This window comes from Erythranthe guttata, chromosome 5 (genome assembly GCF_056151865.1).
Source record: "Erythranthe guttata isolate IM_541 chromosome 5, IM_541, whole genome shotgun sequence".
Classification (NCBI taxonomy): Eukaryota; Viridiplantae; Streptophyta; class Magnoliopsida; order Lamiales; family Phrymaceae; genus Erythranthe; species Erythranthe guttata.
In genome coordinates this window covers 7,710,613-7,725,479 of record NC_142537.1, presented here as the reverse complement: position 1 = coordinate 7,725,479, position 14,867 = coordinate 7,710,613, and the positions used below count along the sequence as shown (strand labels likewise).

Here is a 14,867-nt window from a genome sequence, read left to right as displayed (position 1 = left end):
TGAAATTGCACAAGTGAAAGACTCTCCAAAGCCTTGAAAACGTGATTACTTCAATTAGACCCTTCCATAACTGATATCTTTGTGATTGACTTCCCTTCAATCTGATTTGGGTCCATTTGAATTGTGAATGGGCTTGTACATGGATTTGAACTCATGTTGGGCCTCCAATTATTTGCCATCTCAACTTCTTCTTGAATCAGCTCATATAATGCTTCCTTGAAACGCTTGGCTCTAAGCCTTGTGATTGGTCCGCTTGGCAAGCTTAGTGGCTCTTGGTGGACTTCGTCTCTTATGGTTCCATTTGCATCATTCTCCCCTTCTTGAGAAAGATTTGTCCTCAAATCTGCATCACCTACATCAAATGGAGATAAGTCAGAAACATTAAAGCTATTACTAACACCATACTCACCAGGTAGTTCAAGTTTGTAGGCATTGTCATTGATACGTTCCACCACTTGAAATGGTCCATCACCCCTTGGAAGAAGTTTAGATCTTCTTTGTTGTAGAAACCGATCCTTTCTCATATGTAGCCACACCCAATCTCCTGGTTCGAAAACAACTTTCTTGCGTCCCTTATTAGCTTGCTTGACATATTGCTCAGTCCGTTGCTCTATATGTTGCCTTGCCTTCTCATGAAGTTGTTTTACGAAATCTGCTTTTTTTTCGCCATCTAAGTTAACACGCTCACCCAAAGGTAAAGGGGTTAAATCCAAAGGAGTCAAAGGATTAAAACCATAAACAATCTCAAATGGTGAAAACTTAGTTGCAGAATGAACACAGCGATTATAAGCAAATTCAACATGCGGTAAACAATCTTCCCAGGTTTTCAAGTTTTTTTGTATAATTGCACGCAATAAAGTAGACAAAGTCCTATTCACTACTTCCGTTTGACCATCAGTTTGTGGGTGACATGTAGTAGAGAACAACAATTTAGTTCCTAACTTACCCCACAAAGTCTTCCAAAAGTAACTTAAAAACCTTGCATCTCTATCAGAAACAATAGTCCTTGGCATGCCATGTAACCTAACAATCTCACAAAAAAATAAATTCGCTACATGTGATTCATCATCAGTTTTATGGCATGCAATAAAGTGAGCCATTTTAGAGAACCTATCAACAACCACAAAAACTGAGTCTCTCCCCCTCTTTGTCCTAGGTAAACCCAAAACAAAATCCATAGAGATATCAACCCAAGGTGCATTTGGAATAGGCAAGGGAGTGTACAAACCATGTGGTTGAAGCCTAGATTTGGCTTGCTTGCAACTAATGCATCTTGCACAAATTTTCTCTACATCATGTTTCATGCGTGGCCAAAAGAAATGCTCATGCAACACACCTAAAGTCTTAGCCACCCCAAAGTGCCCCATCAAACCACCACTATGTGATTCCCGAACAAGTAATTCACGCAAAGATGAATGTGGCACACATAACTTGTTCTCCCGAAATAAAAAACCATCATGCAAATAGAACTTCCCGTATGCCCCATTAGTGCAATTTTTAAAATAATCACCAAAATCAGAATCAGTTGCATACAAGTCCTTAATATACTCAAATCCAAGCAACTTAGTACTAAGTGTTGAAAGCAAAACATACCTTCGTGACAATGCATCAGCAACTATGTTCTCCTTACCTTGCTTGTATTTGATAACATAAGGAAAAGTTTCGATGAATTCCACCCACTTGGCATGACGCTTGCTCAATTTATATTGTCCCTTTAGATGCTTCAAGGATTCATGATCGCTATGAATCACAAACTCTTTTGCCCACAGGTAGTGCTGCCACGTCTCTAGAGTTCGAACCAATGCATACAATTCCTTGTCATATGTAGGATAGTTTAAAGCTGCCCCACTTAATTTTTCACTAAAGTATGCAATTGGTCTTCCTTCTTGCATTAGTACACCGCCAATACCTATACATGATGCATCACACTCAATTTCAAACATTTTAGTGAAGTTAGGCAAAACAAGTAATGGTGCATTCGTCAATTTATCCTTGATGAGTTGAAATGCTCTTTCTTGCTCCTCTCCCCACTTGAATGGAACGTTCTTTTTGATAACTGTTGTAAGAGGTGCTGCTATGCTGCTGAAATCTCGAACAAAGCGCCTATAAAATCCAGCTAAGCCATGAAAGCTCCTTACTTGAGTTACCGATGTAGGCGTTGGCCAATCTCGAATCGCCATCACCTTTTCCTCATCAACCTCTATACCTTTAGCACTAACAACATAACCAAGAAACACAAGTTTGTCCGTACAGAAAGTACATTTCTTAAGATTAGCAAACAACCTTTCTTTCCTTAAAACCTTTAAAACAAGTGCTAGGTGTTCAACGTGATCATCAAGGTTTTTGCTGTAAATTAGAATATCATCAAAATACACAACTACAAATTTACCAAGGAATGCACGTAAAACATGGTTCATGAGCCTCATAAAAGTACTAGGTGCATTAGTAAGCCCAAAAGGCATAACCAACCATTCGTACAAGCCATATTTTGTTTTAAATGCAGTTTTCCACTCATCACCTTCTTTCATTCTAATTTGATGATAACCACTCTTAAGATCAATTTTAGAGAACACGCAAGACCCATGCAATTCATCTAACATATCATCTAGTCTAGGAATAGGATGACGATACTTTACCGTGATATTGTTGATGGCTCGACAATCAACACACATCCTCCATGTCCCATCCTTCTTTGGTACTAGCAACACCGGAACTGCACAAGGGCTCATACTCTCCCTAATATGTCCTTTCTCCAGTAGCTCATCAACCTGCCGTTGAAGTTCCTTTGTCTCCTCGGGACTACATCGATAGGCTGGTCGGTTTGGAATTGTTGCACCTGGTACGAAGTCAATTTGGTGCTCAATTCCTCGAATCGGTGGTAAGCCTGGCGGTATCTCCTCGGGAAAGACATCTTCAAAGTCCTGCAAAAGTGAAACAACATTGCTCGGCAATGATCCGACAAGTTCGTTAGTACTCAAAAGGGCCTCCTTGTACATAAGTACTATACGGGGCTGTTGTGATAATAAAGCTCTCTTGATCTCACTTTTTTTTGCAATGAAGTTGTAGTTTTCCCCTCGCTCGCTCTCATTTTTTTTATCACTCTCTTTTGTTTTCACACTTCTCTCCTCTCTTCTCTCCTTTTCTTTTCTCTCAATCTCACCATCTCTCTGTTTTTCTTTACACTTCTCACTCTTTTTTTGTATCTTGAGTTGATCTTCAAGAACTTGCTTGGGACTTAACGGTACAAGTGTCATGGGTTGCTTTTTAATGATAAAAGAGTACCTATTGGTGTACCCGTCATGTGTTGCTCGACGGTCGTACTGCCATGGTCTCCCCAATAGGACATGGCATGCTTGCATAGGCACCACATCGCACAACACTTCATCCTCATACTTGCCAATGGAGAATGCCACTAACACTTGCTTTGTCACCTTGATTTCTCCACTATTGTTTAGCCACTGAAGTCGGTATGGTCGAGCATGCCTCAAGGTAGGCAAACCCAATTTCTCAACTAATTCAGTACTTGCAACATTAGTGCAGCTCCCACCATCAATAATAACGCTGCAAACCTTACCATTTACAAAACAACGAGTATGAAATAAGTTTTCTCGTTGATTGTTCTCTTCTTCTTTACCTTGTGCACTGAGAGCTCGCCTTGCCACTAATAACTCACCCTCTGCAGCATATTGCCCTTCGTATGTATCTCCAAAAGATGGCAGCTCATCTACCTCGTCTTCCTTTTCATCCTCCGATTCGATCTCCCCTTGGGCATTTATCACCATAACCTTTTTGTTAGGACACTCACTAGCTATGTGTCCCCTGCCATGGCACTTGAAACATTTCATATCTCGATTCTTAGAAGTGGAGGGTTCAGTGTTACCTTGTTTGAATGTTGTCGCTGGTTTGGCATCCTTAGAAGGTTCGAATTTAGGTTTGGTTGATGGCCATTCATCCCGTTTAGGTGCTGCCTTCCACGAATTTGAGGTGATTGCACCTGTTCCCTTCCTAGCCAAATTCCTCCGCTTCAGTTGTTGTTCGACTTTGATAGCTTGGTGCACCATATCCGTCAATTCCACATAGTGTTGCATCTCCACAACATCTGCTATTTCACGATTTAAGCCATGTAAGAATCTAGCCATGGTAGCTTCCCTATCTTCTTGTACACTAGCTCGGATCATAGCAACTTCCATCTCTTTGTGGTACTCATCGACGCTCCTCGATCCTTGAGTTAGGCGTTGTAACTTGTTGAACAACTCTCTATGGTAGTAGTTTGGAATGAAACGTTTCCTCATGATGGCCTTCATCTCATCCCATGTTTCAACAGGTTGCTCGTAATTTCTCCTCCTTTCCTTCAACAATTGATCCCACCAAATAATAGCATAATCAGTGAATTCAATTGCAGCAAGCTTTACCTTTTTGTTTTCGGAGTAGTTATGACATTCGAAGACCATTTCTATCTTCTTCTCCCATTCTAGATAAGCCTCCGGGTCATTTCTGCCTTGAAATGGCGGAATCGTCACCTTGATACTTCCCAAATCGTCATCTTGCCTAGGCCTTCTTCCATTGTTAGCACCTCTATACCCACGTTCAAACCTTCCTCCGTTCATTGGACGTTCATCGAGTTCCTCTAATTCTTCTTCATCTTCAGCATCTCCGCATTGTGCCCTTGGTTGCATTCGCCTAGGCGGGGGCTGCCTCTTTGTTGTCTCCTCTTCCAATTTGTCTATCCTTTCATGAATTTGCTCCATCTCCATTCTCATCACCCGCCTCATCTCGCTCACCAATGCTTGCATTTGGAACTTTGAAATGTCTGGTTGTTGCCCCTCTTCAGTTGAATTATCTCCTCCGTTTTGTGACATGTTACGAGATCTGCAAGATATTATTAAAAACCTCACAATCACTCCCTCACGAGTTTCCCTCAATATGATGTCACTCACGCTCGTGTTTAACACTCAATCGGCTTTTAGCCTCTTATATTCTCACCACTCTGCCTTTTTCCGCTCGTTGTATCTTCTTTTCACTCTTAATTGAACTCAAGAACAATCGAGAATCAAATAGCAATTCAAAGTGAGAATTAATCAAACAAATCACAAGAATCAAGAATTAAAGTCCTAAGAGATGCAAGTAATCTTTATAAATGCTAAAGAATATGGAAATCTAGGAGCACAAGAATAAAGATACCATATTGAAGATTACGCAGATATTTTCTTTCCTTTCTTCTTCTTTTTTTTTTTTCTTCTTTTTTTTTTTTTGTTCTTCTTTCTTTCTTTTTTTTTCTTTCTTTTTTTTTTCGTTTTTTTTTTCTTTTTTTTTTCTTTTTTTTTTTTTTTTTTTTTTTTTTTTTGCTTTATTTGAGCACAAAAAATACGAAATTACAAGATAAATTGAAACTTGCCTTTGAAACCAAGGCTCTGAATACCAACTGATATGAACTATGTCAACATGTGACGAAACCCAATAACAATATATGGTTTTGGAACCCCAAGACCCCCCAAAGAAACAAGTTTGTCGAACCTTGACCCAATGGTTAGTAAATCACGAACCAAGATTACAATGGATACGAAGACGCCACACCAAGAGTTCAAGATGGATTCAAGAATCTTGATGAGAAGTCTGATTGTTTGAACGCCACAAGATAACTTGATAAGTTCAAAAGCTCTTTCAAGATAGAAAGAAGAATACTATTGCCTCACAAAATGATTTCTGAATAGATTGGTGAAACATACAACTTAGCCCCCTTTATATAGGGTTCAATATTCTCTAATCTATGGAAATAAACTAAGAACAAGGAATTACTATCTATCTAATCAAATTAGCCACAAATCAGCCAATCTAATTGACAATTATTGATTGTAAATTAAGGAAACATCTAAATCAGAATATTGATATTCTAAGGCTGAAATTGCACAAGTGAAAGACTCTCCAAAGCCTTGAAAACGTGATTACTTCAATTAGACCCTTCCATAACTGATATCTTTGTGATTGACTTCCCTTCAATCTGATTTGGGTCCATTTGAATTGTGAATGGGCTTGTACATGGATTTGAACTCATGTTGGGCCTCCAATTATTTGCCATCTCAACTTCTTCTTGAATCAGCCCATATAATGCTTCCTTGAAACGCTTGGCTCTAAGCCTTGTGATTGGTTCGCTTGGCAAGCTTAGTGGCTCTTGGTGGACTTCGTCTCGTATGGTTCCATTTGCATCAAAAGTCTTCTTTTGTTTTTTCTTCTTCCTTTCCGTTTTTCCCTTTCAAACCAAGTGTTTCGGCATTTCGAAGAGGGGTGATATTTCTTTGTACCTATGACCAAATTTTGTATTGTATACGTATATGATCATTGCATAACACAGAATTCATTCTCATCACCTGTTATGAGCTTTTTGTTAAACCATGATGCAGAATATCTCATGCTGGACAAATTTGCTCCTTCTCGGATATTATGCTAGTGCCCGAATTGTATATGTGTATTTTTTCTTTTTATACCACATCGTAATGAATGTAAATTATCTAACAAACAGTACAAGGATCACCATTATATGTATAATATTAAATACATTATCAACAAAATCCTAGATATTGAGATCGTAATATCCTATGTATTTCGACAAATAAAAAGAAAAAGAAGAAAAGAAAAAGATATTAAGAGTTTTGCGAAGGAAATGAAATATGCGTTATTTCCTTGAACAAGATATGTAACTAAATATCCATAAAAATCTCCCACTGTCTTGGACACCTTAGGTAGAGTTGCCTCAAGCTGTGTAATAGATATTATTTTATGTCTTTAACTTCCCGGTGCTTCTTTCACAAACTCTCGTATCTGTATCATAACACAAGCGCAACTTCGCTTATGGTCTTTCTGACGTTACTCTGTTTGACAAATCCGACAAACAGGTCGGTTCCAATCCTGTCACTCTCCGGGAGCCTCGTCCTTTGACCACCTTCGGACATGCTCCTCACAAACTCAACCAAGTTCCTCCAATTCTCAGGTTCGAATAACCGCTTGTTCAACCTTAAATAAGTAAACGCACTCAGCCCGTTTCCTGAATCGGACCTGCTCGTTTCCAAAACCTGCGAGTAAGCTCCTCCATCGTACCTCTCTAGTGCATTCTCTCCAGCAAGATCAATTCTCGCAGTCTTAGTCGCCATCTTGACTTGCTTAACAAGTCCTTCAGGCGAACAGTTAGCTTCGTTCGGCTGCTCTCCATCTTTCATCTCCATGCACGTGAAGTTTAAGACAACCCTGTGTTTGGACAGCATTCTTGCTATTGGCAGGTAACCGTCTCTGTGCCTAGTATTATAGTAACCTGCTGTCAGTTCTGCTGCGTGCGATCTCGTCTTGTAGTGCCAGTGAATTCCGGCCACTTTGCCGGAGAGTTTAGCTCCGGTCCCTTCGAATACTCTTTCGGCTGCTGCGAGTATTTTCTCTCCGTGGTTGATTAAATTACCGGAATACCATTCCAAGAAGAAATGTCCGTATTCGCTGTTCCATGTACCGTCTTTGCGGAAGAATCCGGTGTCGTCTGGGAATTGATTGTACTGTCCGGCGTCGTGGGGCCCACCTCTTCCCCAGTCGTCCTTTCCGATTGCCTCTGCTGCTGCTGCTAATGACGCTCTCATATACTGTAAAAATAATAAAATTTCAGTGAGACGATGAGATATACATAAAAAAAAGTTTAAATTTTTTTTTTTGTGGAAAAATTTAAATTAGTGGGAATTAATTACCTTGTCATAGCATTGGAATTCACCTATTCCCGGGAATCTCCAGGTGCCGTTGCTTTCGGGATAGGATGGATATCGTAGCTCTCCACAAGGTCCCATTCCTACTTGGATTTCCTGCATTTGAAAAGTATTATTAGAAGGTGAACTTGTAAAGCTATTGCGTTGTGCGTAAAGAAACGGGAGAAAGTAAGAAGGCGGCTTACCACTACGACCTCACCCAGGTAGGCCTTGAATCTCTCTCTAAAACTCATCATGAAATCGGAATAGACCTGAATTGGTGTTCTTCCTCTAAGAACAGGTAGTGAGTCACAACCCAATGATATGTATTCCGGGTTGCGTCTACCTGATTTATCTGTGTAGACGAGGTCTGGATTTTTGCTTATCTCTTCAAGCACCCACGGAGGTAGAGGAATACTGCAAAATACAAGACCGGTTATTTGTGTTACTTACAACTGGATCGTTCCATTTAGATGACCGTAAAAAATTACTTTTCAGTTATAGTAATTGGAAGACCATAAGAAATACTGATAAGGGGAATTGATTATGAAGGTACATGATTCAAATCGAGCATTTTCTACTACTTTTCAATTTGTAACAAAATTTGAATTTAGAAAGAGAAAATACAAGGGCAACCGAAACTAGTCGAATTGACATCTGGACTTGAGTAACACACACACCCGAATCTACTCAAATCATGGTCAAGTTAGAGGTAATCTAACATATGGTAACTAATCTTGATTCCTTAAATAATACCGTTTAAATCTTTCGAGAAAGCTTATTGATAGAATTACTCCATTTTAAGATTAGAGGTAATCCAAATGACGAATATTATGCTTTGATAAAGTAGATAGAAGAGGGGAAGTGATGTACCTGCAAGAATCTCCAACGTTTCCACCACACTGATGAAAAGACATGACAACTTGAATCTTGAGGCCTAACTTTTCAACCATCTTTATAAGCTCAGCATAGCCTTCCCAATTGTATTTCATAGGCCCGTCTTTCTCAACGAGGCCCCACCACGCGTCAACCATAACGCCTTCGACACCACCACTCTTTAATGCCATCAAACTAGCAAACATAGCTCTCGATTTGTTGAGACTCCCACCTATCGATACCGTGTCGAGTGGTAGCATCACAAAAACAGGCACCCTCACATTAGTCGAACTATGGCTGTGAGGACTTGCCATCCCGTGAAGTTTCTCCCTCTGCAGCTCGTGTATAGTATGTGAGAAGCTTCTCTCTCTTTCTGTTCGTGAGATTTGAGATTCTTGTGTTGAATTCTTAGCTCGAAGCTGACATGTTGGCTTCATTTTGGCGAAGCCGACTGTAGTAGACGAATCATCGGGGTTTCTAAAACCTCTATTTTCTTTTAGATTTATAAGAGGAGTTGAAGAATGAAGTGCTAAAGCCATTTTTTTTCTTTTCTTTTCTTTTTTTTTTTTTCTTTTTTTCTTTTTGTGCTTTTGAGAAAAATAAGAGATGTAATGGAAAAGAGAGATGTAGAGGAAAAGTGGAAAAGAGAGATGTAAGAAATATGAAGGGGTGGTGGTGTTTATTTATGAAGAAAACCTATTATTTGAAGACAATTTTGGTGGGCTCTATTTTGAAAAGAAAAAAAGTGCTAAATATCAAACTAGTCGCTTTTACCTTTTCAAACTCTTTCCCATCGACGCGTTGTCACTTTTCCCATCTTCAAAATGTTAAAAAATTAAATAAAAATCCTAACTTCAAATGAATCTTTTATGAATTTAAAAAATTTCATCTTAGATTTTTATGAAGGTAAATATTTTATTCTATTTTATTTTAGGTTGTAGTGCCTGAATTTTGCACGAAAAGATGAAATTACTCCAGGGCCCCAATTCTTTGGCCCGACAAGTATTTGATGGAGGGATATAAATTCATGGTGGTTCAACAGTCCGTTAGGGTAGTGGACCCGGACCTAGTGTCCATAAGGAACCATCCTTCATGGAGTTGAAATTATCACACTGCGGCTGTCAAGATTCGATCTTAGCACCTTGCACCAACTTACCACCCGTTTATACCCGTGCGGGCGTAGTGACTATATTTTGCATTCCCATGGGGACTGGTCTTGCCCGATTTAGTGGACTTCTTCTTTAATTGATCTATTTGAGGTTACTATTTTTTTCACCGATTATTATTACCTTAGATGTGGTTAGAATTGCAATATGACAACTCCAATGGATTATCAAATAGGGTATTCATATCTTTAACTACTATTTCCACACTCACAGATATACAATTTTAACTCCAATGAAGTTATTAAATGAGGATTCTATTTTGATAATTCACCTCTTGTGATGTAAAGATACTTGTTGAAAATTGAATTATAGAAAATGTAACCAACCTAAACATCCAATCACAAGTTAACATGTGACAACTATAAACAAAACTACCCATAGATTTCCAATCAATAATTAATTTGATAACCATTGGAGTACCTGAATTTCAAATTGATGTTAAAATATCAAATGAATATCGGATAACTCAATATTTAAGTTTACTATTGGAGTTGCTCCATGCTTGACGATTTCATCTGTTTTGGTTGTGTGGTGTGACAAGTTATAATTTTGTTTATTCAGAACCAAATTTATGTTAGTTGGAGCAATTCCGATGAAGTTATTAAATGAGGTATCAAAACCTAGCAATTATATACTTAAAAATAGAAACTTTTAACTCTAATGGATTATCAAATGAGGGTGTATTTCGATGATTCACCTTTCAAAATGTAAATGCAGAAAAAAATATCAAATGCGAGTTACGAATTTAACCACCTCAATGTCCATTTTAAAAATGACATGTGACAATTCGATAGATAAACAATTTAAGTATCCTGAATTAATAACCATTTGACCACTATAGTCGGAGCAAATACATTAAGATTAATATACAAATAAAATATTAAATATAAAAAAGAATTTACTAGTTCATTTTCACTTGAAGTTGATTTTAGACAGAAATGATTATACTTGTCCTCATAGGAAGAAATGTGATACTACTATTGTTTGACATCTACTAATGACGTTTTCATACTAAGAAGAATCGTGCACATTTACACCCTCAAATAATTAATACAAACATGTCTTCAGAAAGATAACGAATATTCCCATTTGGGTTTTTTAAATTGCAAGAGTCACTCGAAGTGCATTTGCGTTTGTGCAATAATTTGAAAACTGCACGGAAAATATACACAAAACTAGACTAACTATATATGACGACAACTGTAACCATACAATGTTGACAAGGATTCCAACCTCGTTCTTTACTGCACCAACTGGGCCATCCCTACAGGGCAAAAAATAATTTCCATATTTATTTTCATAAGTTTTAACTATCGTAATACTCTCATATAAAAAAAACCCTCACAGTAAACATTTTTTTAATCAGCTTGCTAATGTAATCCATTTTCCGTAGGAGTTAAAAGAAAAAAAAAAATTAGTCCCGCAAGGGATGGTCTAGTGGTTAATTGACCCAGGTCAAGTCCTCTTGCCAACGGTCGCTAGGTCGAAGTTGTCACACATGGTTAGCCTAGTGTGGTTCACATATCTTGTATAATTTGCAAGCTATTATACGAGCGTGTAGGTTTACCAGTGCACCTATGATTGACTGCGAGTTCCTTCATTAAAAAATTTGAAGTTGAATGACAAAAGTAACCTCCAAGTATGTGGAGTGGTGGGCATATCTCAGTGTGATAATCGATGGGTGGTTTTCTTTTGTTGTGACCCACCCGACCCACATACACTTTGCCTTGCTTCTTTGTTAATCAAGATCCTAAATATGTGTGGATGTTATAAAAATGGTTTTTATTTATTTATTCATTTGAATTTTCTTTGGCTTTTATTGTGTGCTAAGATAAGAATGAAAAGATGATCTTTTTTTATTATAATTATTTGTTTAATTTATTTATTTTCAGAATAGAATAATGTTATATGTGGTTGTAGACAAAGTCTATGGATGCAATTGTTTAGAAGTTGCTTTCTTTATACACATATATGTACAAACATATGGTATTAGAGATAACTACTCCATTGAGCATCAATTTATGTGGTTAGGAATTTTTGGTTTATGCAATTAATGGTTCTAATTTGATTCATGTATTTGCAATGTTTTGAATGTGTAGATTTTACATATAAGAATAATAGATGGTAGAAAGTAAACCGTGGTTATACATTCTACATGAATAATATCAAGTGCGGATCCAGAAAATTATACGTGGGAGGTGAATTTTTTTTCGAAAATAAAACAGTCAAAGAAGGTAAAAACATAGCGAGGTTCGGGGCCTAAAATAAGTAAATATTTATAAAATTTTAATTGAAAAAGTATAAATTTTAGTAACACTATTTCATATTGTAATAAAACATAGGGAAAACATAAATTTACATAAAAAATATGAAGCAGTAAAAAATCTAGAGGACAAAAAAACACATTTTTTGTTCTTTTTTTTTTTTTTTTTTTTTTTTTTTTACTCTATCATCTTCTTTTTCTTTATTTTGGTCTCCATTTTTAGAACTCAAAAATATTAAAAATTTCAAATCCTACCCAAAAAAAACAACTGAAACGTGTGGAAATAATATTATTTTATAAGAAACTTTCAATGATAATAATAGTGTAGTCATAATTCTTGAAGAACCTTTAATATTAAAATATTTAGAGAAAGATAGAAAATATATTTTGATTTGTAAAGTTTAGAACAACATGGAGCAATAATATAACTCAGTTTTATTGTTCGAGGTCCTTTATTAAAAGAATATTTAAAGAAATAAAAAAAGGGAAATGATAAATACAGAACTATTTTTAGTAAATGCAAGACATTTTTTTAACTTTAAGTTTTATCTCTATTTTTGGACGCATTTTAGTATTTATAGACATTTTAATATAAAAACTAATTCTCGTTCTCTACTTATCATTAACCGTCTACATGACTACATTTGGTCTCTATAAATTTCAGCCTCAAACACATCTGAAGAAATACTAAATTTAATTGTCTTTCATATTGATATTGAATATAACTAAATTTTTACCTCACTTTCAACCGTATCATATTCCAAAAATGATAAATTCATGTTCTTGGTGATCAATAGTGTGATAGTCTCCCAAATGTCGATAAAGACTTACAAAAAAAGAATTTGAAAAAAGTAAGATGATATATTAGGTTTTGAAAATTTTAAATAAAGTGTCTACGTTAACTAAAATTCTTCGTGCAATATTCTCCAAAAATAATGTCGTGTAAAATTTTTAGAAAACATGATTTGATAAAATAAGATGAAATATTAGTTTTTCAATTTGGGGTCTTAAGATATAGGTGCCTGGTGACAAAACTTATTAGAATTAAATGACAAACTCAACTAAAACTTTGCTTCACATCCTTTATAAATTTCATTCAAAAAATGCCTTCCTCCACACAAAACAAATGAAATATGCACCAAGTAATATTTATATTGTATTTATCATTTTTTATTCTGCATTATATTTTACATTTTTATGTTTGCATCTAACATTTTTTTACGTAGAACGCAATCTTTTTTTCCTTTTTATTTTAGTATTATAAAAATCTATTTATTTCCTTTTTTTCTACAAAATATTGAAAATTATGATTTTCTTTTTAATTTTTTTCAGCCATAGTCACCTATAGACACTATATGAAACCCGTAGTAATCGTAGCAACCCATAGTCATTTGTACTGCCGTAATCACCTATAGACATCCGTAGAAACCCGTAGTAATCGTAGTAACCCATAGTTATTTGTACTGCACAATTCGAATTTTTTTATTTATTAGATTGAGGTTCAATAATCTAATAAAATTTTATTCATCATTTATACTACTGAAATGTTAAATGTTGTCGTTTCAATATTACTAATACTATGCTTTGATTTCAAACATGATTTTGACACCTTTCTAATCTGTTTCTTTTTTTTTTGGACAAAATTCAAAACACTGAAATAATAGTCCTCCGTAGAAATCCGTAGTAATCATAGTAACCCATAGTCATTTATACTGCACAATTCAAAAATCCTAACTCCCCTCTTTATTAAAATTCGTCTTGCATTTATCACAAAATAAAAATACTACATCTTATTAATTTGAGGCTCTAAATAACCACATTTTTTGGAGGCCCAAGTCGACGCGCATGCCTTGTTGGCTTGCTCCTAGGCCGACATTGCTCACGCCATATATTTTGCTTAGTTCATTTTTATTAGGGGAAAGTACAGTTTGCATCCCTGAACTATAGGGGTTGTCACAAACACCCCCTTGAACTACGAAACGTAACGAAATGGCCCCTGCTGTTTTCAGTCAACTGTCAAAAACTTAACACCGTTAGTATATGTGTGCATTTACCGTTTTGTCCTTAAAATATGTTTGCATTATCGGGTTGTACCTTTGAGTACAACCCTAGTAAGCACACCTTCTTCCAAATCAAATATTGAGCAGAAGAAACCCACTGCCACCACAAGTCTCACCGGCAGCCTCTCTCCCGGCCACACCGCACCCACTTCTATGTGAATCTCTTCTTTGATGGTCCCAACGTCAAGCTCTTCTTTAATCTCACCACTTTCGCCTCTGTTTCTAGAACCTCAAAGTCCCCCGTTGCGTCGTCTCCCTCAATTCAAAATCCCAAATTTATAACTAAATCAGCCGAATCGGAAAGCAATAGAAGCCTGCGCGAATCGGAGCATGGTTCGCGTCTGGGCTAAGCGGAGAGAGAGAGAGAGAGAGAGAGAGAGAGAGAGAGAGAGAAAACAAATTGTTAGGGACGGCGACAGGGATATAACCAAATGACGCCATAAAATGTTCGATTTTTTCATGGCAACGGGATCTCATTATTTTTTTTGCTGGGTTGTTTGATATATCTTTACTCTAACTTGTGTTTTTTTGTTGAAATATTCTGAGATTACTACCTAATTGGGATTGAGGGGATGCTTGAGAATCCTTGCAAGAAACTGAAATTTGGGGACTTTTTAATGGAACCTTTCATCGGGAAAATTGCATATGCAAATTGTCGGATTGAAGAATTGATGTGTTGTTCTTATTCTTTAATTTATGTAAGCATTTATTGGATTGAGGAGGGTTTTATGATGGTTCTATGGATTGAGGAGGGTTTTATGATGGTTCTCGTGAGAACAGAGTTTGG

General features: G+C 36.6%; 1 protein-coding gene across 1 annotated transcript; it reads right to left on the bottom strand.

The window, feature by feature from the left end:
• Positions 1-6,525: 6,525 nt before the first annotated feature.
• Positions 6,526-9,318, bottom strand: CT-BMY (chloroplast beta-amylase). The gene is made up of 4 exons (XM_012973658.2): positions 8,589-9,318; positions 7,922-8,132; positions 7,722-7,832; positions 6,526-7,619 (listed from the first exon to the last, which is right to left on the bottom strand). The coding sequence occupies exons 1-4, from the start codon at positions 9,128-9,130 to the stop codon at positions 6,822-6,824; spliced, it is 1,662 nt and encodes a 553-aa protein (XP_012829112.2). The 5' UTR covers positions 9,131-9,318; the 3' UTR covers positions 6,526-6,821.
• Positions 9,319-14,867: the final 5,549 nt, after the last annotated feature.

What these genes read in the sequence shown, in the direction of transcription:
- CT-BMY (XM_012973658.2), bottom strand. Translation starts at nt 9,130, where the DNA reads ATGGCTTTAGCACTTCATTCTTCAACTCCTCTTATAAATCTAAAAGAA. An exon ending in ACCTGGGTGAGGTCGTAGTG is followed by an intron (nt 7,833 to 7,921) that starts GTAAGCCGCCTT and finishes TTTCAAATGCAG; the next exon opens with GAAATCCAAGTAGGAATGGG. An exon ending in AATTCCAATGCTATGACAAG is followed by an intron (nt 7,620 to 7,721) that starts GTAATTAATTCC and finishes TTATTTTTACAG; the next exon opens with TATATGAGAGCGTCATTAGC.